Below are 22,436 nucleotides of genomic sequence, written 5' to 3'. Positions count from 1 at the left end.
AGCCCGGGGGACGCGGGCGGTGGGCGGAGGGTGCCGGGGCGAGCAGCTGCCGGCCGCCCTCCTGCCCGCTCCCCGTCATTAGGGGAGACAAATCTGCTGTCAAGGAGCCAGATTTCCAATTTACCGATAATGATTCTTGCATGAAAATTGATCGAGGGGCAAGTCTGCCGCCTCTCGCCCGCCCGCCTTGGCGCAGCCCGCGGAGACGGGGCTTTCCGGCCGCACGCACGGACGGACGGACGGAGGGAGGGACGGACGGACACCGGCCCGCAACCCCCGCGTGGGTCACCCGCCCCACGCCCCCGGCACCCTCCCCAGCGTTGGGGGCGACCCCACAGCACTGCTCCGGGGGTGCGTTCCCTGCCGCCGAGGGTCCCACCGCCTCTTCATCCTCCTCCTCCTCCTCGTCGTCGCTGGCTTTTTGTGTGCCTGCGGTTGGCAGCTGGGGGCTCAGCGGCAGGAAAACCCCCGGGAAGGCGTCACGCGTGGCAGCCAGGCTCCTGCCCTGGCCCCGCCGGTGACAGCCGCCACCGCCACCCTCCGCCGGCGCCCTGGGCTCGCTGCTATTTCAATTTTTATTTTTCCTCCTCCCCCCACGCACTTGATTCCCCCCGCTCCTCCTCCTCCTCCTCCTCCTCCTCCTCCTTCTCCTCCTCCCCGCTCCACCGTATTTTTTCGCCTCTGGTTTATTTTTCCAACCCCCTCCGTGTGGCTTGGTGCTAATTTTTGGGGTTTTTTCTTTTTTTTCCTTTTTTTTTCTCCTTTTTTTTTCTTGCTTCCTGACACATCCTCCTCGCGTTGGCTCTTTTATTTTTATTTTTTTAATTTTTTTTTTCTCCCTGGCTGCAATGGAACTGTAACATAAATCATGTTTGGGTTGAAACCACCTCTCTATTACTTACCAGGTAAGGCACCGAGCGATGCTGCCGCCAGCCCGCCGCACTCCCTCTCTCCCCACTCCGGGGTCTCCCCCCGGGGTCCCCCCAACCCGGGGACTCCCCTTTGTCCGCCCCAGCCAGCGGCAGCCAAGGGCGATTTGGGGGTGAACTCACTTTCTTCCAGCACCTTATAAAAGGTTTTGGGGTCGGGGGGAGAGGGAGGAGCAGAGAGCCCCGGCACGGCACTGCGGTGTTTCGGGGTGCTTGGATCCCCCTCTCTTCTCCTGCTGCCACTCCCTCGCCCTGGGGGTTTCTCCCTCTCCCCGAGGAGCCGGGGGCGTTCTGGCCGGGGTGGGATGGGGAGAAATGCGGGTTGTGCTGTGTTTTGGGGTGCCAGCCTCATCGCTGTCAGGGCACGGGGATTTGGGGCACCAAAGTTTGCTGTGCCACCCCAGCCGGCAGCTCCGGCCCCCGCGGCAGCCGGAGAGGGAGGAGGATCCCCGGGGGGGGTTTGGGGGGCACTGGTGGGGTTTGGGGTGCGTGCAGGGTGTGTGCTCAGACTGTTTTGAGGGGGCTTTGGGGTGCTTGAGGGTGGGAGCTGGAGGTGCTGTGGGGTGCAGGCTCGGGGTGCGTGTTTGGGGTGCTCACCGGGGCTGTACACTCGGCACACTCGGGCTGTGAGCTCGGGCTGTGATCTCGGGGTGCTCTCGGGGTTCACGCTCGGGGCGCAGCCTCCGGATGCAGCCTCGGGCTGGGAGCCCCGGCCGTGATCCGGAGGTGCTTTTGGGGTGCGGGCTCGGGGTGCGGGCTCAGGGCGCTCTCCCGGAGTTGGGGAGCAGCGGGAGGGCCCTGTGCGGGGCTGGGTGCCCACGCGTGGCCGTTCCCCCGTGGATGGCTGTTTGTTTCAGGAAATGGCTTTGGCATGTGGCCGTTCTCACCGGAGCCAGCGGCTCTGCCGGCGCGCCTGCGCCGGAGCGCACGAAGGCGAGCCGGGAAGGGCGGCCGAGGGGCACCGGGGTCGAATTGGGGGTCCCCCCGCTCTGGGAAGGGTTGTGCTGTGACATGCCCTGCCAGCGCTGTGCCACGGTGGGGACGTGGGTGACCCGCTTTCCTGTGGCACCCTGAGCGTTCCCACCCTGCTCCCACCCTGCGCCCTCCTCCGTGCCGGCTGTGGGGATCCCTCTCCCCGTGTTCCCCCCAAACGCCATCGCCTCGCCTGCTCCTCGCCCTTCTCCACCGCCTGCAGCAGCCCTGGGTGATTCCTGCCTTGCCTCGGAGCCTTGCAGCGAGGTCTTCTCCGAGGGCTGCAGGTGCAGGGAGTCGGGTTTGGGGTTGGCTTTTCCCCCCTTAAATTCCATATTTAGCACGCGCCGGTCGAGCCGGGGTTCCCGGCGGCAGCTCCTGTTGCGTGAAACTTCTGGTTCTGCCGTTGTGGCTGATGCACTAATTCCTGTGCCCTGGAAAACCCTGCTCCGGCCGAGCGCCTCCGAGGAGGGGGAACAACAAAATCGGAGGAGAAAAGCAAGCCGGAGAGGAACATGGAAGTGTGGGGCTGCGAGGTTTAAAGCAATTAGGGGGGAACGATGCTGGAGGCGCTGGCACGCAGCGGGATCGCTGGCGGCAGCTGCCGGGCGTCGGGAGATGCCGGTGGGCCAGCCCGGGTGGGAGCAGATGGAGCCGGGAGCCTTCCCCCTGCCCCGGGCTCGCGGGGGTTTCATCAGCGCGGGGCTGGTGGCGGTGACTCAGCGGCGCGAGTCCTGCTGGGGACTGTCACCGCCGCAGGGGCTGCCTGGCCGTGGCCCGTGTCACACGCTCCTTGCTCCTCTGTGGCTTGTTCCCTGAGCATGGCTGACCCGGGATCCAGCCGGCTCCTCCGTGTCCCCTCAGTCCCTCTGGTCACCAATGCTCCTGTCCCCTCTTGTCACTGATGCTCCTGTTCCCTGTTATCCCTCTGGCCACCAATCCTCCTGTCCCCTGTACCACTCTGGTCACTGAAGCTTCTGTCCCTGTTGTCACCACGGCTGCTGTCCCCTTTTATCCCTCTGGTCACCTCACCAATGCTCCTGTCACCTCTGTCTCTCTGGTCACTGATGCTTCTGTCCCCTTTTATCCCTGTGGCCACCGATGCCTCTGTCCCCTGTCTGCCTCTGGTGCTGAGCCTGGATTTGTGCCCCGGGGCTCAGCCGGCTGCCAGGGGACACCGGGCGCTGTGGGGACCTGCCATCAGGTGTCACTGAGAGCCAGGGGACAGGGCAGGGACCCCTGTCCCTGCTGGTCCAAATGGGAACCGTGCTCAGGCTGGTCTCCCCTGAGATAACACGGGTGCAGTTGTCACCCCCTGGCCGGTGTCAGCGTCCCTCGGGGACACCACCCTCCTTTGGGGACAGCGGCACCCCTCGGGGACACAGAGCACCCCCGGAGGGCCTGGCTGTTTGCTCCGGCAGGCGCAAGGGTGGCACCTGGATACACACAGCTTTTGGGGGGTTCCCCCTGCCTGCGAATGTCCCCAAATCCGGCAAATCCCCCAGGTACCGAGGGGCCCTGGGGCTCCCCGGCGGGCGCCTGGTATGCCAGGGAGGATGGCGGTGGGTGCCGGCAGCGGATGCTGCTGACTCAGGACCTTCCCAAATGGTTCCTATTTTTATGCCGGGGCCGGGAATATTTAGCCCCTGGATCAAAGCAGATGGAAGGAGCCGGGTGATGCCGCGTAAACACCCGCTCAGCGGGTGCCGCTGGCGCGAGGTGTGAGTCACCGGCGGCTCTCGGCAGCGCTGGGCGGGCACAGTCGCCCCCAGGCTGGGTTTGGGGTGCTCGGGGCTGAGCCCCACTCTTGGCATCCCCCCAGCTGGGTTTGGGGATACCCTTCCTCATCCTCGCCGGGTGTGTGCGGTCGAGGGGTGCATGAGGAGGTGTTGGTGGGGTGCTGGGGGGGGGTGGGTGATGCCGGGGGGTTCCAAGCCCTGTTGGGGTGCCGGGAAGTCCTCCTGCCTTCCTCCCTTGCCCACCCCACCACCGTCCTCCTCCTCCTCCTCTCGCCAGTCCTAAATTCAGTCGCCATGGCAACCATGTCAACCACTTTCCAGCTTCCCCGTGATGGTTTGAGGAAGGGAGGGGGGAAGAGGGAAGCCAGGGGAAGGGGGGGACTGGGGGCATTGCTCGGAGCTCGGGGGACGCTTCCCAGATGGTTTTTTCCTGCTGGATCCTGCCTGGCAAGTGGGGCCCGTGCCAGCCCAGCGTGTGCCAAGGGGCCGGGGGTCCTGCCCTGGGCAGGGGCTCCATCACAGCCCCCCAGCTCTGAGTGGGTGGGTGGGCATCCCCAAAATCCTGTGCCTTTCCGCAGCCATCCTGCTCATTCCATGGCCCCGCAGGCACCCAGCATATCAGTAGGCACACAGCCGGGAGGGGGTGAATTATTCCCAGGCACCCCCTTTTCCCTTCCTCCTTCCTTTCCCACCCCCCCGCTCCCCCCGCCCCCCGTAATCTCTTTATTTCCAGGCTAAACCTGGTTCCTGATGCTTTTACAGGCAGATTTGCCGGCAGCTATATAGGACAGGGCGCAAAGGCAGGTGTCTGGGTGGGTGGGTAACGCCAGCGTTGGCATCACCCCACGGCGGGTGGGCACCCGGCTGTCCCCCGGGAACGGCTGTGCCAGCACGAAGCCACAGAGCTGCCGGGGGAGAGATGGAATCACCCCGGCAGGAATTTGGCCAGCGATTCGGGGCACCCCTGCCACAGTCCCCCCTTCCTCGCCCTCCTGGCACCCCGATCCCCGGGGGGCACCGCGGGCACCGCTCACCTCCGAACCTCCAAAGGGCACCGCGGGGCTTTGAGGGGGAGCAGGTGCTGCCTTTCTGTGTCCCCCCCTTCTCCCTCGCCTTGGCACCGGCTGCCGGCACCTGCCGGGATGCTCCTTGGCACGGCACCGCGGCACGTGCGCGGGCACCGCCGCGCTCCAGGCACCGCCGGTGGCACCGGGGCCAGCCCTGCCCCGGGCCTGGCAGCAGGAGCATCCCCTCCCTCTAATTTTATGATCGGTTTTTAACTTTTATTTCCCAAACGCTGCGCTTAATTAAACCCAGGCGCCTCTCGCCGCCAGCCCGACGTGGGGGATTTATGACTCCAAACATCGACCCCCGCCGAAAAGCCCCCCCTGACGGATTATTCCCCCGGATTCGAAGTGGGGGCTGCACTCCAAAACCCCGCCCTCATCCCTCGCAGGATGCTTCGAGGGGGAAAGACGGCTGTGCTTCAGCATCCCCAAGCTTCCTCCTTCCCCCCTTCTTTTAATAATAATGCTTTAAAGATGTTTGACATCTGTAACAAACAGCTGGCATCCTGTTATGGAAGAATGTCCTTTTATTTCCGAGCAGGTTGAACTGTCATTAATAGTATAATTAGGTGATTATCGGCGTACAGCAGAAAACTGCTTAATTGCACAGCCAGCTTTCCCGAGGATCCCAGCTCCTTTATTGCTGGATTTGTTTTAGCCGCCTGAATTTTTTCGCACTGTTTTGTTGGGTTCGGTTGTTGGCTGGTTTGTTTTGTTTTGTTTTTTGGTTTTTTTTTTTTTTTTTTTTGCCACGTTGATGATTATTATTTTTTAATGCGTGTGACAGCTGGGGGAATGTGGCAGCACCGGGAGGGGGGACACACACGCCAGCGCTGGCACTGGTCCCCATGTGCGTCCCCCCCCTTCCAGGTCCCCAGGGGGTTTAGTTTTAACCCCGTGCGTGCTGGAGTTGGGGAAAAGGGGTTGGAGGGGGGGTTTTGCTGGGTGCAGCACCCACGGTTGGGAGCTGAGAGGTATTTGAGGGAATAAAGGAGATGTCTTTGTTGGGGAGCAGAGCCGTGGTACCTGCCTGGAGGGCACCCATCACCCCGGGCAGCCTTCACCCGGCCCTCCCTCCTTTTGGAGTCAAACAAACCTGGTTCCCCGCGCTGCTGCCGCTCCATCGCCATCGCCACCCTCCTCCCTGTCCCCGGGATGTGCGGGTTTGGGGGCAGAGCAGCTTTTTTGGCGCCTGCCAGACAATAGCGCTTTGTATCTCCCCCCGGTGCCGCCAAACACACTTGTTAGCGCCGCAGCTTTGTGCTGTAAATTTCCATGGAGTAATTACGTCTTAATTTATGATAATCCCGGGCGGGCGGTGGAGGGGGGCAAGCGCCAGTCAAGTTTGGAAGTTGCCCGCCGGGGCCCGGGGTCCCCCGTGGCTCCTGCCGGCCGTGAACTCCGCGCTCGACCGTGAACTTCTGCATCCCGGACAGGAGCATCCTCGAGCGGGGAAAGGGGACAGGAGCATCCCCGAGCGGGGAACGGGGACAGGAGCATCCCCGAGCGGGGACAGGAGCATCCCCGAGCGGGGAACGGGGCCGTGCCCGGGGGCAACAGCGAGCGAGGCCACCCGGGGCTGGGATTTGGTGGCACTTTGCAGGGCCGTGGCTGGCGTGTCCCATCCCACCGCCCATCCAGGAGCTCGGGAGCATCCCGGGGTCATCCTGGGGTGGGTGTCCCGTCCTGTGTGCGTGTCCCAGGGCTGGCCCTCCCGCTTTCCCGGGGCCCTGGCACGGCTCCGGAGTGCGGCCGGACCCTTCCCCCTTCCCGGCGCTGAATGGCTCATCCCGCCTTTGTCTGGAGGGCTTATTACCGGCAAAATAGAGGCTCTTTTCCCTCGGCCTTCCCAGCGGGCAAATTAGATGCTTTGGCAATTTGCTAGGAGGAGGATGGGGAGGGGAGGAAGGCTCTCATCACCCGCAGGGCGACCACGATGCCAGGCAGGGTGCTGGCATCTCCAGCACAGTGTGGGAAAGGGAGAGAGGGGCTCCCTGTGCCCCTTCCAAAGAATCCCAAGGGATTTGGGGAGCCTCCCTCCACAGGGAGGTTTGGAGTGTGCCTGGAGTCACTGAGCATTCCTGCACAGCTGGGAGGATGCGGGGTGACTGCGGGCACCCTGTCCCCTGTCCCAGGGGCGGATTTGTCCCTGGGGAGTGGCGAGAGCCGCGGGCTGTGCCCACTGCACCTGCAGCCGGGTCCCCGTCGGGAGGCAGCGTGCACCCACTGACATTTGCCAAGCGTAAAAATTCAATTAATTCCAGCAGGCAGATTAAATATAAGTGAATTTTAATAATTTGCTCGAAAGGCTGAGGATTACTGTAGGCGAAAAGGGAAGATGCTGCTCATGGGGGCACGGGCTGGCCTTCCCAGCACCGGCACATGGGATCACTGCTGTTAATCACCCTAAATCCCGGCGTGGGAGGAGAAGAGGGGTCTGCTCCCCTCGCTGGGGTTTTGGTTGATCTTCCTTGCAATGAGGAATGTGCTGGATCTGTCCCACCAGTGCTGGCAGCGTGTCCCTGTCCCGAGCAGAGTCTGGCTCCAGGGACATCTCTGCTCCTTCAAACCTTCCTCATTTCCTTGTGGGGCTCCATGAAAAGGGAAACACCCATCAAGGTGGCCCTGGTGACACTGCAGGTGCTCCCAGGCTTGGAGAGATCCAAGGTCTTCCCAAGACCTCCACAAGATCTCATAGCTCAAAGCTGGGTGTGTGGGGCACTGATTGGGAGCAGTGGTATTGAGAAGATGAAAATCCACACAGCAAATTCGCTGTTTGCCAGGGATGATTTCTTATCCCAAGGCAAAACCTTCACTCTGGTCTGTGCTGGGACATCTGCACCACCAGAAACTGCTGGGGGATCCCGGGGGTGCAGGGGGGATCCTGGGGGTGCAGGGGGGAGCCCGGGGGTGCAGGGGGGACCCCCATCCTGCCGGGCCCCCCCCTTGCTGCCCAGACCCCCAGCTCTGCAGCGGGATTGATGGAGATTGCCTGTGACCTTTGCTAGGACACGAGGAATTACCATTAATGCTCCTGTATTTCCGGACTTCACGCCATCCATAAATCTCATATCGAGCCAGGCATGATCTGCCAGGCGGCGTTATTAATGCTCCTTATTAATACTCGTTATTAATGCCCGTTATTAGCACTCCTTATTAATACCTCTTGTTAGTACCTGTTGTTAATTGCCCCTGAGGCCTGGTGTGGTGGGGTAAGGGGTGGGGGCTGCTCTGTGGAACCCCTCTCTGCTCTTTGGGGTGCAGCTGGGGTGGATGCTGGGGGTCCCTGGTGCCAGCAGAGTCACCACCAGCACCGGGGGTCCCCTGTGGGCACCCACCCCGTGATGGGGGCAGTTTTTGGCTGTGGCATCAATGCTGCAGGGGGGTGGCACGAGGCATCTGCTCACCTTGTCCTGGCACTTCCCAGCTGTGTCCTGCAGCCCTTCCCTTGGCTGAGTCCTGGCTCCCCACCCTGCCTGCAGCCCCCTGGCCCTCTCTGCAGCCCCCCCTGCCCTGCCCCTGCCCCTCCAGGACCTGCCCCATGCAAGATCCAGCCTGCGTGAAACTCTAATCTCCAATTTTATTCGCTCGGCTCCAGCCGATTTGCATAATCCACATAATCACCCCGGTTTTAATTGCCTACAACTCTGCAGAAAGATCATGTGGTTAAGTGGTAAATCATAATTAGATAAATAATTGGCTTGGCCGCAGCAAGCTGCTTTGTTATACCTGCCATCTGCTGGGCAAGGGATCCTGCGCCCAAAACAATGCGCCGCTTCTGCACGCCTGCGCCAGCCTGGGGACGCGGGGACAGGGGGCACGGCCACGTGGGCACGGGAGGGGGCCTGGGTGTGCCAGGCAGTGCCCGCTCTGGGGCTGTGCCGTGGCAAGGTTTGGCAGCACCGTGTGTTTGCCTGGCTCCCACCCAGGTGTTGCCCAACGGCTCCGTGGAATGCTCGGTGCCCTGTGGCGCCTGGGAATGCCCAGTGCCGCCTCCCTGGGGTGCCCAGCAGCACTGGGGAATGCCCGGTGGCACCGTTTAATGCCAGCAGCACCGAACAGTGCCTGGCAGTGCCACTGAGTGCCCATCAGTGCAGTGCCCAGCTCTCTCTAGACCGTACCTGGCATCCCAGTGCAGTTCCCAAATCTCCTCCAGGCAATTCCCAGCATCCCAGTGCAATGCCCAGTCTCTCCCCAGGCAATTCCCAGTATCCCAGTGCAATGCCCAGTCTCCCCCAGGCAATTCCCAGCATCCCAGTGCAATGCCCAGTCTCCCCCAGGCAATTCCCAGTATCCCATTGCAATGCCCAGTCTCTCCCCAGGCAATTCCCAGTATCCCAATGCAATGCCCAGTCTCCCCCAGGCAATTCCCAGTATCCCAGTGCAATGCCCAGTCTCTCCCAGGCAATTCCCAGTATCCCAGTGCAATGCCCAGTCTCCCCCAAGCAATTCCCAGTATCCCAGTGCAATGCCCAGTCTCCCCCAGGCAATTCCCAGTATCCCAGTGCAATGCCCAGTCTCTCCCAGGCAATTCCCAGTATCCCAGTGCAATGCCCAGTCTCCCCCAGGCAATTCCCAGTATCTCACTGCAATGCCCAGTCTCCCCCAGGCAATTCCCAGTATCCCAGTGCAATGCCCAGTCTCCCCCAGGCAATTCCCAGTATCCCAGTGCAATGCCCAGTCTCTCCCAGGCAATTCCCAGTATCCCAGTGCAATGCCCAGTCTCTCCCAGGTCATGCCTGGCATCTCCATGGAGTGCCCAGGGCCCCACAAAGCCACCGATCCCCAGAGGACACGGTTGTGAGGGGGTGAGGGCTGTACCCCGCTCCCCCCAGAGCAGAGGCATCCTCAGCAGACAGCTGGCACCTGGAGCTGGGCATAGGAGCCAGGAGGACCTGCCAACCCAGCCCTGAAGCTGCAGAGGGGAGTTCAGGGCCCAGCAGCACCCTTGGGACACAGGGGCTTGATTTTCCAAGCTCTCAGCTTCAAAACAGGCAGAAAGTGCAGAAAGTTGTTTTGAAGTACATTTTTCCCTGGCTCGATTTCCTGAGGGCTGTGAAGGCTCCCAGGGCAGATTGGCTGGGCATGGGAAGGCCGGGAAGGGAGAGAAACCACCCGGCATCGCTCCATCCCCTGCGCTGCGCCCTCCAAACGAGCTCTTATTAGTTTGCTTGTTGTCGTTTGCCAGATCAATGGTCCATGCAGGAGTGATCGATGGAGGCCCAGCCGGGTAACAGCGCCGGATGCTCGGTGCCATGGGGAGATCCAAATCCCACCCTCTCCCACCAAGGGGAGCCCATCCAGGCCCTCTGAGGGAATGGGGGGATGTTCCCAGGATGGGCCCTGGGCTCTGCTGTGAGCACCCTAAAATCAGGCAGAGGCTGTGCCTGCATCCCTCCGTGCCTGGGGACACTTGGGGACACCAAGCCCTGCCACCTCCCTTCGTTTCAGCCATGTGCTGGGAAGTGGGGAGGGAGGGCAGGAGCGCGGGCTCCGATCGATCAATTAATTAATTAATGGAGCATGTTGGAGGTGCGGCGGCAGAGCTGCTCTAATGAGGGGTGGAAAACGTGCGGCGGCTCGGCAGGGCACCACCGGGAGAGGAGCTGCTCCCCTCTGCCTGTGTCCCCTGCCTGGGAGGGGGTGACAGGGCGTGTGACAGGGGCACGGTGGGCACGCGCTGGCCCTGGCCCCTTGCCCTCCACCCTGGGGCTCTGCCCGCTGCGTTCAGGCACAGGGAAGGGGGGCTGACAAACGCGAGGCCATTAGCATTGAAAATCCATGCAGAGCAGCTGTTCCTGCTCGGAGCGTGCAGCTGGATGCGGCTCCGGAGCGGGAGCGGAGGCGCTGCGAGACGGGGGAAAGGCTGAGGGGGGACCCCATCACCCCAAATCCCTCGGGGAGCCACCGGCGGTGAGCGTGGTGGAGCCTTCCAGAGGGCTGGGCCAGGCGGGCCCCGTCCCAGCTGTGGTGCCGAGGGGTGGGTGCGGATCCATCCCGTGGGATGCTCGTCCCTCCCCGCTCCCTCGGCCTCCCGCCGCACTGGGGTTTTTTCCGCTCCATTTGCCAGGGGCTGGAGCTGCTGCCTGATCGTATTTGGTAATAAATTATTAGTTCCAGCACTTGGGAGCCCGGCAGCTCAAAATAGCTGCTGTAAGAGCGGGCGGCTGGTGCAGGTTGAGTTCAATGGCAATCTGCTCCCAAGGGCACTCCACGCTCATTAGAGGCCTTTCAAGGTGCCGGGAAGGGGGCAATCGGGAGCCAAGGTGCTAAACCTGCCCACTTCCCCTTTCCCGACGGCAGAACCCCGTGCCCGGGGATTTCAGGGTGCTGGGAGCCCATCCCTGCCCCTCGCTGCCCGCTCCTGCCTGCCCGCAGCGGCTGCCAAGGGGTTTTATTTGTCTCCAGCCCCACCAGGCAGCCAGACTGGTTCTGCTCTCGCTGCCGGAGGAGGCTCCCGCTGCCAAAAAACCCGCCAGCATCATCAGGAGCAGATGGAGAGAACATGGCACGCTCCCAGCTCCCGGCTCCCAGCCCTGAGCCGGGGATGCGGGGGTTCGGGGGAGCGGCAGCGCCGCTCCAGGGTCGGGGCTTTGGGGTCCCGTTGGAGATGCCAACCCCGCGGCGGGCGCCGTGTGCGGCGCTGCGGGAAGGAGCGGCACAGGGGGGAGCGTGGCGGTGACCCTGCCATCCCCTCTCCTCCTCCTGTGCCTGCTCCCGCGGGCACGCAGCCAGCAGGCACCGGGAATGCCAGACACTCCCTGTGCTGCTGTGCCCGGGCACATGCTGTGGGAGGGACGGGGACGGGGTGACGCATCGCCTGCTCCCCGCTGCCTTGTGGCCTCAGCGGGGCACCCAGGTGTCCCCACAGCCCCCCTGCCTTGCTGGGTGTGGGGTACAGGCGTGAGTTTCCCAGGGAGGGGTACATGGGAGTGCCAGCCGTGTACCCACACAGGGCTGGGGACAGTGGAGGGACAGCGTCTCCCGTTTTGGGGTTCATCTCCCCGCCCTGGTGAGGCAACCGCTGCCATGACCCCGGGCTGCTCCAGGCACTGAACTTGACCTGTTTTTCCGCACGGATCTGCCTGCTGGGAGAAGCAGCCGGGGAGGGGCAGAGCTGAGGGGGCCCCACCTCACCGTGGGGCGTCACGGCGTCCCCAGCCACCCTCAGGGGTGAGTGGCACCCACGCCGTGCCGGTGACGGGATGCCGGAGGGATGGGGGGATGCAGCGTGGCAGCCCCACATCCCACCCCATCCCATCCCCGTGTGGATGCTCCTGCCCAGCCAGCTCTCCGTGCCTCAGTTTCCCCAGCTGGCAGCTGTCCCGCGGAGCAGCCCAGGGACGCCCGGACAGACGGACGCCAGGGGTGGCGGGGCACGGCGGGTGAGCGGCGCTGCCCGGGCCCCAGCCGGGGCGGAGGCGCCGATTTTATCACCGGGAGGGAGCGGCAGAACTGGTTTGGAGCGCGGCTGGGGCAGCGGCACAGCTCGGCCCGGGGGGCACGCGAGCTCCCCGCACGCTGCCCGGCCGCTCCCGGCCGCCCTGCACTGGCCTGGCAAATCCCACCGGGATCATGAGTTGGCCGGGAGGCGTTTGGGGCCGCGGGGATCAGCTGAGCATCACACGGGCGATGCCCTGCCGCCAGCCCCGTGCCCGTGTGCCAGCCTGCTGATCCCGCTGGAAGGTTGGAACAGCGTCCCCAGGCCTGGAGTGGGGCTGGAAGTGGGGCTTGGGTGGGGTTAATAGGTGGGGAGGAGCTGGGAAGTGTTTGGGGCTGTGCCTGGGGGATGTGGGGCAGTGCTGGGAGGATGCAGGGCTGTGCCAAGGGGATGCTAAGCAATGTCTGGGGATGCTGGATTGTGCCTGGTGGATGTGGGGCAGTGCCTGGAGGCTGTGGGGCAGTGCCTGGGGATGCAGAATCATGCCTGGAGGCTGTGGGGCAGTGCTGAGAGCATGCAGGGCTGTGCCAAGGGGATGCCAGGCAGTGCCTGGGGATGCCAGATTGCACCTGGTGGATGTGGGGCAGTGCCTGGAGGCTGTGGGGCAGTGCCTGGGGATGCCAGATTGCACCTGGTGGATGTGGGGCAGTGCCTGGAGGCTGTGGGGCAGTGCCTGGGGATGCAGGATCGTGCCTGGTGGATGTGGGGCAGTGCCTGGAGGCTGTGGGGCAGTGCCTGGGGATGCAGGATCGTGCCTGGTCGATGCAGGGCAGTGCCTGGGTACATGGGAGCTGCAGGCTGTGCCTGGAGCACCGTGTCCCCTTTGGATGGTGCGTGGGTGCCTGGTGCTGCAGGCTCTCGGGGGAGGGGGGCACCGAGCCCTCACCCGGGGCTGGAGCAGAGCCCGGGGTGCCAGCGCAGAGCCCGGGGGTGCCGGGGCCAGGCTGGCGTGGCGGGTTGGCTTCCCAGCTGTTCTGGTAATGAATTTACATGAGCCGAGCGTGTCGACAAGGCGGCAGTCAATGGCTGAGAGCACCGGAGTTAATAAATGCTTGTATAATGAGGGCAGAGGGGAGCGCGCCGCCGCGCCGGCCGCCTCTCCTGGGGCCGGGGGGCAAAGATTAATCAACGCTGAGTGCCCCCCGTGCCCCCCCGGCTCCCGCGGCGCTCCCTGGCCAGCCGCTGCCGTGGGATGCTCCGGGGATGCTCCATCCGCCCTCGGCTGCGGATGCTCCAGGTGTTCAATGCCTCGGGCTGCCTCCAGGCCTGCTGGGAATTGGGGGCTGCCCCACGACCCCCCCTGCCCCCCGTCCTCCTGCCCACCTGGGAGCGGGGCTAATTTTAGGCTGGTGTTAATGAAGCTGCTGGGTGAAGTCTATTTTAAGGGGCCTGACATCAGCAGTTGCTGTTTTGGGAGGTGGAGAGCCCTGGAGCAATTGGTGTGACAGCTGGGGGGACTCGGGGAGGGCTGAGCCCTCCTGCTCAGCACCTGAACCTCGCTTTTGGGGTCACCGTGCCCTGCAGCACCTCAGCGCTTTGGGGTGCAGTGGAGGGGGTTTGGGGTGTGAAGATCTGAAGGTGCAGTGTGGGGAGCTGGGGGTGCTGTGCTGGGGACTTGGGGATGAGGCGCTGGCGATCCAGGGGTGCAGTTTTGGGGTTTTGAGGGTGCAGTGGTGGGGATTTAAGGGATACAGGGATGTGTTACTGGGGATTTGAGGGTGCAATGCTGAAGACCGAGGGATGAAATGTTGTTAATCCAGGGATGCAGCAGTGGGAATTTTGGGGTGCAGTGCTGGAAATCCAGGGATGCAATATTGGGGGTTTAGGGGTACAGTGGTGGGGATTTGAGTGTGCAGTGGCATGGATTTGGGGGTGCAGCAGTGCTGGGAATCCAGGGATGCAATATTGGGGGTTTAGGGGTACAGTGGTGGGGATTTGAGTGTGCAGTGGCATGGATTTGGGGGTGCAGCAGTGCTGGGAATCCAGGGATGCAATATTGGGGGTTTAGGGGTACAGTGGTGGGGATTTGAGTGTGCAGTGGCGTGGATTTGGGGGTGCAGTAGTGGCAATTAGGGGTGCAGCAGTGGTGCTTTGGGTTTTGGCAGCACCATGCGAGTCAGGGGGCTGCGCCTCTCCCCATCACCTGCATTGGGGTGCTGAAGTCCCCGTGACCCCCAGAACGCCCTGTCCATCCCTGCAGAGCTCTGCTGAGCCCTGCTGCTCCATCCCCCAGGTGTTCAGCAGGGCTGTGCAATGCTGGGACACGCCTCCCCCCATTGCCTGAACTCGGGGTGCGTTTTGGGGTGGGATGCTGAGCTGGAGGAAAGGTGCTGTCGCTGGGGGAGATTGAGGATCCCATCTCCACGTGTCTAACCTGGTCTCTCTCGTTCTCAGGCATGAGCCATGAGCCGAAGTCGCCGTCCCTAGGAATGCTCTCCACGGCCACCCGCACCACCGCCACCGTGAGCCCGCTGACCCCGTCCCCCCTGAACGGCTCCATCGTCCCCAATGGCAGCCCCGCCGCCAGCAGCACTTTGTCCGTCCAGGCAGCACCTTCCTCCAGCTTCGCCGCCGCGCTGCGCAAGCTCGCCAAGCAAGCCGAGGAGCCCAGAGGTGGGGACAGGGACAGGGACAGGGACAAACTCTGCTGCTGTTCCCTGCAGCTGGAGACGGTGTTTTCCTGCATTTCCCAACTAATGCGTTTTCCCGGCGTGGCGTCTCCAGGGGGCAGTTTGGGAATTCAGTTCATCCGGAGTAATCCGAGTGCTGTGTCACTCGCTGTACCCTGCGACCAGCCCTGCTCCCTCCCACCACGCTGCTTTTTCCAGAGGTTCCCCAAATTTGCTGCTTCTCCAGCCAAATTTCCCAAGGGAACAGTCCCGGGAGGTGCCCAGCTCTTGTCACCCACGTGCTCCATGACACCCCCTTCTCTCTGTTTGGGTGTGGGGTGCTGGGTGTGAGCTGCTTCTGGAGCACCCCGAGGTCCCCCTGCCACATGGAGTGTATCCCATGGGAATCACTGGGGCTCCATACACACTGGGAAGTGTTTCAGGAGACTGCTGGAATCATCAGTTTGGGATGGAATAGTCTTTATCCCTGCTATTTCCATCAGTGGGTGCTCCCCTTGGATCACTGCCCACTGCCTGGGCACTCTGATCCCTGGAAAAAAAGCACCCAACCCCTTTGCAAGATGTTTTTTGCAAAGTCTCTTTGGAAGACCCTATTTAAAAATTCCTTTTGGCACAATCCTTTTCCCAAGACCCCTTTTGCAAGGCTCTTTTTGGAAAATCCCTTTTGGAAACATCATCTACAAGATCCTCCTTGCAGCCCTAAAAATCTCTGGCACAGCCACGACCTGAAGCATTGCCTGCTCCCAAGGAAAAGTGTGGGGATCCCAGGTCCCTGTAACTCTGAGGGAACCAGGCCTTGGTGATGCTTCGTCCTCACTGGAAGCTCCTGGTTTTTCCCAGATGCTTCCTCTGGAACCCATCTGCTTCCTTTGGAGCGACTGATTGAGTTTGGGGAATTGTTTTGCTTTTTTTTCCCCCTCTCACCCCACAGCTTGTGCCCTCCCTGTGCAGCTCAGCCCATCCCAAAGGTCAGCAGCAGCTTTGGGCATGGATTTTGTGGCACTGGAGAGAAGCAGCCACATTCCCTTTGGATTTCCCCTTAACACTTGCCTGGTTTGTTTGCAAAAACCCCTCCCTCGCCCATTTGGGTGCCTCACGTGGCCCATCCCAGAGGTTTTTGCTCCGTGTGGGTTTGGGTGTGTGTTGGGAAGAGGGTTTTTCTCCTTGCTGTGGTTTTTAGCACCAGGAAATGAATTGCTTTTCCCTCAAATCCTCACCCGCTTCCCACAACGGGAGATGCTCACTCCACTTCCCACCTCGGGAGATGCCCCGCTCTGGCAGATGCCAGATCCACGCAGGATCACTGTGTTTTTTCCTGCTTTATGGGCTCACAGGTGTGCTGGCACATCCCTAGGGAATATCCTGCTGCTCCACAGCATCCCAAACTGTCAAGGCTCATCCTGACTGACTCCTTCCCAGCAGAGCCCCACAAAGCCACCGCCTGCCCGGGGGCTGCTGCCTCTTGTCCTGCCCGGGGCTGTCCGCAGGGTGGGTTTTATTCCACCCCTCCTTCCCTTCTTTTTTCCCTGTTCTCCATCAGGGTCTCAGCTGTTAATTACATTTGCCTGTCAGCCCGGGCTGCTAATCTGCTATCGCCGAGTGGGAAGCGGGAGGTCAGAAAACAAAGGTGACACCATCACACTGTGCCTCTTGTCATCTCCAATCCAGATTAGTTTCATTGACTAACTCCTGGCTGAATACCACCAGTTAATTATAACGATCACAAACCCTCCCGTTTAAAGCCACACAGCGAGAATTAAGGTTCTGAAGTAAGACTTTAGCTTCATTAATTGCCGGGCTCATTGTGATGGTATTGATTGTTAACGCTATCGCGTGGTGAGTAATGGCTTCCCAGCTCAGAGGGGATTAGGCTGCTAATTGTTGTTGGCCTTGCGCTGACAAGATAGACTTCAGTGGGTGTCAAATCGGCCTCCTTTGTCGGGGACAGCCTTTCTCCTTCCCCCAGCCTCGCTGCTCTTCAAATGAAAGCGATTCGGAGCGACTCGGGAATAATTAATCAGGGAGGGCGGCCGGCGGCGGGATGCTGCGCTCGGCCTCTGCTCCGCTGAGCATCCTTCCCACCGGGCGTGCTCCTGGAGCATCCCTCCCTCCCTCCCAGCATCCCCCCGCTGCCCGGGCGTGCTCCTGCTTCCCCCGGCATTCCCAGCCTCCCGCCTCCCTCCTGGTGTGAGGAGAGGGTGAGGGGACGGAGGTGGGGTGCAGGGTGAGGAGCTCCGGGAGCAGGCTGCTGTCCCCACAGGACAGGAGCTGGCTGGCACACTCAGGAGAGGGGCTTTGGCATGCTAGGATGGTGAGGTGACACCCTGCACACTCAGGAGAGGGGGCTGGCACACTGGCCTGGCACATCTGGATGGTGAGGTGACACCCTGCAAACTCAGGAGAGCCAGGGCCTCTGTCCGTGCCCTGCCTGGGACCGTCGCTGTCACCTCATCCCGTGACCACTGCCCACTCCTCACTCTCCCACATCTGATCCCTGCTGGCCTCTTGGAATCTCCCCCTGACCCAGACTCTGGGATGGAGGGAGCAGAGTTTGGGGATTCAGAGCCCCCCAGCTGGGTTTGAGGAGTGGGAAGTGCTCTGTGGAGCAGGCACCAGGCTCCCGGTGCCCTGGTTCATGTGGGATTTGTATTTCTTTGCTTTTCCTGTTCTCCACTTTCACTCCATGTTTATTTTTCCTTTGGAAATATGGCCAGCATCCCTGGGGTGGGGATAAGTTAAAGTACAGATGTATTATGCAAATGAAACCAAAGCCTTGCCCAAGGGTTTCAGGGAGTCACTCCTTCATCCCAGTGTCTCCAGAGCCCCTGGCATGTCCGTGACAACCTCTGCAGCTGGATTAAGGAGTCTCTGGGCTTGCCTTGGGAAGATGTGGCCATCTGGGGCTGGCATCACATCGGTGTCACTGGTGCCTGGGGGCTTTGTGGGACTGGGGGTTTGGCAGTCCCTGTTGGGTGGCAGCAAGAGGCTGCCCCATCCCACCGTGCTGGGTGGAGCCTTTAGCACCGCTGGGAACCCCTGGGATGGGAGGACGGGGCTGCAGTTCGGGACTCTGGCAGGATGCTGAGCAGCCCGAGTGCATCCCAGTCCCCCACCCCTGCGGCCAGGCATCCTGTCAGGAGTGCCTGCAGCTCCTTCAGAGGGCGCTTCCCTCCAGTTCTGCTGTTCCCCTAACTTATCTCAATCTCTGCTTTAATTCCAGGGTCCTCTCTGAGCAGCGAGTCGTCCCCGGTGTCCTCGCCGGCCACCAACCACAGCTCCCCCGCCAGCACGCCCAAGCGCGGCCCCATGGGCCCCATCATCGTGCCCCCGGGCGGGCACAGCGTGCCCAGCACGCCGCCCGTCGTCACCATCGCCCCCACCAAGACGGTCAATGGGGTTTGGAGGAGCGAGGGCAGACAGGTATGGCTGTGCCTGGGGGCTGCCCGGCCCCCCGTGAAGGATGGAGGGTGTGGGATATCCTGCACGGCTCCCAAGGGCTGCCCACCTTTGGTGCCTTCCCCTCCCTGCCGTGTCCCCGAGCTGGCGTTGTCACCGGGGCTGCCATCGTCCCCCTGCTGCCATCATCATCCCCGGGATGGCAGCCTGAGGAAGGAGGAGGAGGAGGGTGGGGGGGGCCGAGGGGGAGAGCAGCTAATTAAGAAGCATCGTTAGTGGTTCTCCTCTCCTCCGCATGCTACAAGCAGATTCCCGGGGGGATTATGCCACTTGGAAAGACTAATTAAACCACAGAGCGGGGAGAGGCGAGGCTAGGGGATGAGAAACGCCGGGGGCGGGCTGCGGGAATGAACGGCGATCCCGGGGAGCTGGGAGGGTGCGTGGGGCGCTCCCCAGCCCGGTGTCACCCCCGTGTCCCCCCCCGGTGTCCCCCCCGGGGCGGGGTTCACCGAGCGTGGGGGTTGTCTGGCGGAGCCGCGCTCGCAGCGTGGCGCCGGGGACGGGAGGTAATTAGAGCAGAGCCTGGCACGCACAATGAGCTCCGCACAGGCGGCAGAGCTGGCGGCCTGGGGGACACACACCGCACCCTTTGTGGTGACCTGGGGGCTGGCCCTGCCCTGGAGGGGCTGGGAGCAGGGTAGGATGGGATGCAGGAGTGGGGGATGCTGTGGGTGCCACCGTCCTCCTCCTCCTCAGCTGCTAAACGGAGAAGGTGCAATGAAAAATAATTTTTAAACCAAAACTTGTCTTGCTGGGACATCTCCTCACTAATTGTCAGATCCCGTGGGGTCTCTTGTCACCCCAAGTTGTTCCCTGTTGCCAGGGGCCCCTGCCCAGCTGGAGGGAGTGACCTTCATCCTGACACCGGGGCTGGAAGCTGATGGAAGGCGGCTGAGGCCCTGTGGGGGGTGCTGATGCCGGGGGGTGCCGGGGGGATTGTGGGCTGACCCCTGGGTTATGGCCCTTATCAAAGGCCGGCTGGATTTCCCCCGGCCGTGTCGCTCCTCCCTGCATGATTAATAGCTCGGGAGAACAAAGCAGCCGTAAATCTCCAGGCAGGTAATGGGTGTCTTGCCCTCAGCTCTGCCCCGGCTTCAGCACCTCCTTTCCCACTGGGGCCCCCCTGGTGTGGCCTCCCAGACCCTCCCACCCCTGCAGCTGCCCTTCCAAAGGAGATGCTGTAGTGGATGAATCCTTCCCTGGGCACTGGTGCCAGTCAGGGCACACTGGGGAGCTGCTGAGGGTCTTGAGGTGGGGACACAGCGGGGATTGCCCATCCCCTGCTGTCCCCAATGCCCATGGTGGCACTCCTGCCCCTTTGCCTTCCAGCAGGAAGCAGGGTCGCGAGGCAGCAGCAGCAGCGCCGGCCGCGAGCGCCTCATCTCGGAGCCCCCCCTGGCGCAGGAGAAAGCGGGGGGTCCCACCGTCCCCTCCCACCTCCTGGGGACACCCTACTCCTTCGGGCTGCCCCCCAGCTCCGTGGTCCAGGACTCCCGCTTCCCGCCTCTCAAGTGAGTCTGCTCAGAACGGAGGGGAGCGGTCGCGGGACGCGCGTGTCCCCTGCGAGCTCTGGTGCCACCTGGGGGAGGTGACATCTCCCCCGGGGGACAGGGAGGGGTGGTGACCATCTCCTCGCCCCCCAGCCTGCAGCGGCCGGTCCACCACGTGGTGCCTCCCAGCGCGGTGACCGAGGATTACCTGCGGAGCTTCCGTCCCTACCACACGGCCGAGGATCTCCGCATGTCCTCCCTGCCGCCCCTCGGCCTCGACCCCGCCACTGCCGCCGCCTACTACCACCCCAGCTACCTGACACATCACCCCTTCCCTCATCCTGCCTTCAGGTGGGCACCTGCGAGCCTTGGCATCCCTGGGAGATACCACAGGACGAGCTCTGGGGTACTGGGAGGTGGGAGCATGATCCTCTGAGGGCATTTTGGGGCTCTCCATCCCTTTCTCCCAATAGAGGGCAGCCCCTTTCTGGCTTCTGGGAGGGGAACTGGGGGGTTCTTCACCCATCTGAGCATCCCTGTCTCCCCAGGATGGACGAGTCGTACTGCCTGTCGGCACTGAGGTCCCCCTTCTACCCGCTGCCAGCGCCGGGCTCGCTGCCCCCCCTGCACCCCTCAGCCATGCACCTGCACCTCTCGGGGGTCCGGTACCCCCCCGAGCTGTCCCACTCCTCCCTGTCCGCCCTGCAGTCCGAGCGCATCTCCAGCCTCGCCGCCGAGAGGTACGGCAGGGTGGGGGGCATGCATGGGGCGCTCCAGAGGATGCTGACAGGACCAGGGGGGGTTTTGGGGTGCTTTAGGAATGCTGACAGGTGACTGTGGGTTTGGGAGTGCTGCAGAGGATGCTGACAGGACCAGGGGGGGTTTTAGGGTGCTTTAGGAATGCTGACAGTGGGTTTGGGAGTGCTGGCAGGTGCCCAGGAATTGTTTGGGGGTACTCTGGAGGTTCCAGGGGATGCTGACAGGCATCCAGGGTTGATTTTAGGGGTGCTCCAAGGTGAGTGTTTGGGGTTGGTGCTTTTCTTTTTGATTTCTCTCTTGCAGGCTGCAAATGGACGAGGAGCTGCGGCAGAGGGAGCGGGAACGGGAGCGGGAGAAGGAGCGGGAGCGAGAAGCCGACCGGGAGCGGGAGAAGGAGCGCGAGCGGGAGCGGGAGCGCGAGAAGGAGCTGGAGCGCGAGCGGGAGCGGGAGAAGGAGCGGGAACGGGAGCTGGAGAGGCAGCGGGAGCGTGCCCGGGAGAAGGAGCTGAGCATGGTGAAGGCCATGGAGGGGCCCTTCCTCCCCGTGGCGGAGCTGCACGGGCTGCGGGGGCACCCGGCCGAGGAACGGGGCAAGCCGGTGGAGCCGCTGGCGCCCAGCAGAGCAGGTAACGCCCGCCTTCCAGAGCTTGCCTTGGTCCCCTCTCCCCTCCAGATGGCAAAGCCGAGGGGGTCGGTGGCCCCGGGAGGCGGCTGGGGACGGCCATGGGCTGTCCTGGCTGCCAGGTTGCTTTGCCAGGAGCCCAGCTGCGGCGGCTCGGAGCGGCGGCGCGGTGCCTGTGCCATCTGACTCGGGCCGGGCTGGCAGCGTGCCCGGTGCATGCCGGGCAGCTGGGCTGGCAGCGAGCGGGCAGCCCCCTGTGCTGAGCTCTGACACTGCTGAGCTGCCCCACAGCTCCGAGTCCCACCCACCCCATGGATGCTCACCCCAAAATACACCCCCCCTTCTGCACCCTGATTCTCCAACACCTCTTTTCCTCCGCAGACAAACTCAAGGACTCGGTGCTGCCCACGCCGAAGCCCATCCAGCACCCTCTGCACCCTCCACCGGGCTCCCACCACGCCGTGCCCAGCCTCATCCCCAACCACAGCGTGTTCCCGCTGCCCGGCAGCAGCGCGGCCACGGCGCTGCTCATCCACCGCACCAACGAGGAGGAGAAGTGGCTGGCCCGGCAGCGCCGGCTGCGCCAGGAGAAGGAGGATCGGCAGTCCCAAGTGTCGGAGTTCCGGCAGCAAGTGCTGGAGCAGCACCTGGACATAGGGCGTGCCCCGAGCCAGGCTGAGCCCGAGCACCGGCCCGAGCACCCCAGGTAGGGAGGGGGCTCCCCCCCAAAACCGAGCTGTGTTTTCCCGTGTCCTTGCTGGGATATCCATTTCTTGAGCTGGAGAGGGACTTTGGACAAGGGAAAGGAATGATATATAGAGGGAGGGCAGGGTTATATGGGATATTGGGAAGGCATTCTTAGCTGTGAGGGTGCTGAGGCCCTGGCATAGGTTGTCCAGAGAAGCTGTGGCTGCCCCATCCCTGGAGGTGTCCAAGGCCAGGTTGGAGGGGGCTTTGAGCTGATCTGGTCTAGTGGAAGGTGTCCCTGTCCATGGCAGGGGGTGGAATGATGGAATGGGATGATCTTTAAGGCCCCTTTGTCCCACACCATTCCACGATGCCAAGATAGGATGATTTATAGGATTTCCCCCAACCTGTGGCTGTGCCCACCCCCTTACCCATCTCTGCCCCCTGTCAAGCATCCACCACCCCACGGCCGCGCCCCTCACACCTCCCATGAGCCGAAGCCACTGCGCCTGGCCGGTGCCAGCGGGTTCCTGCCACACGGTGCCAGCCAGGCCGGCTGTGCTGGCAGTGCCAGGCATTCCTGGTGCCCGACATCTGCGCGGCGGCAGGCGCCGAGCCCGGGAGGTGGCCGGGGGCCAGCGGCG

General features: G+C 62.8%; 1 protein-coding gene across 4 annotated transcripts in view; it reads left to right on the top strand.

Moving 5' to 3' along the window:
• The window catches only part of GSE1 (Gse1 coiled-coil protein), a 98,842-nt gene that overhangs the window by 68,828 nt on the left and 7,578 nt on the right, over nt 1–22,436 (top strand). For 2 of the 4 annotated variants that reach the window (XM_063410331.1, XM_063410334.1), the window contains exons 3-9: nt 14,543–14,761; nt 17,999–18,198; nt 19,564–19,745; nt 19,878–20,075; nt 20,273–20,464; nt 20,787–21,109; nt 21,487–21,811. In XM_063410331.1, coding sequence (XP_063266401.1) covers nt 14,543–14,761; nt 17,999–18,198; nt 19,564–19,745; nt 19,878–20,075; nt 20,273–20,464; nt 20,787–21,109; nt 21,487–21,811 — 1,639 coding nt within the window. The remainder of the gene's footprint in view (nt 1–14,542; nt 14,762–17,998; nt 18,199–19,563; nt 19,746–19,877; nt 20,076–20,272; nt 20,465–20,786; nt 21,110–21,486; nt 21,812–22,436) is intronic. The other 2 variants (XM_063410335.1, XM_063410332.1) reach the window with 1 other exon arrangement.

This window comes from Prinia subflava, chromosome 13, assembly GCF_021018805.1.
Source record: "Prinia subflava isolate CZ2003 ecotype Zambia chromosome 13, Cam_Psub_1.2, whole genome shotgun sequence".
In the NCBI taxonomy this organism is placed as follows: Eukaryota; Metazoa; Chordata; class Aves; order Passeriformes; family Cisticolidae; genus Prinia; species Prinia subflava.
This window is presented reverse-complemented; position numbering and strand designations above follow the sequence as displayed.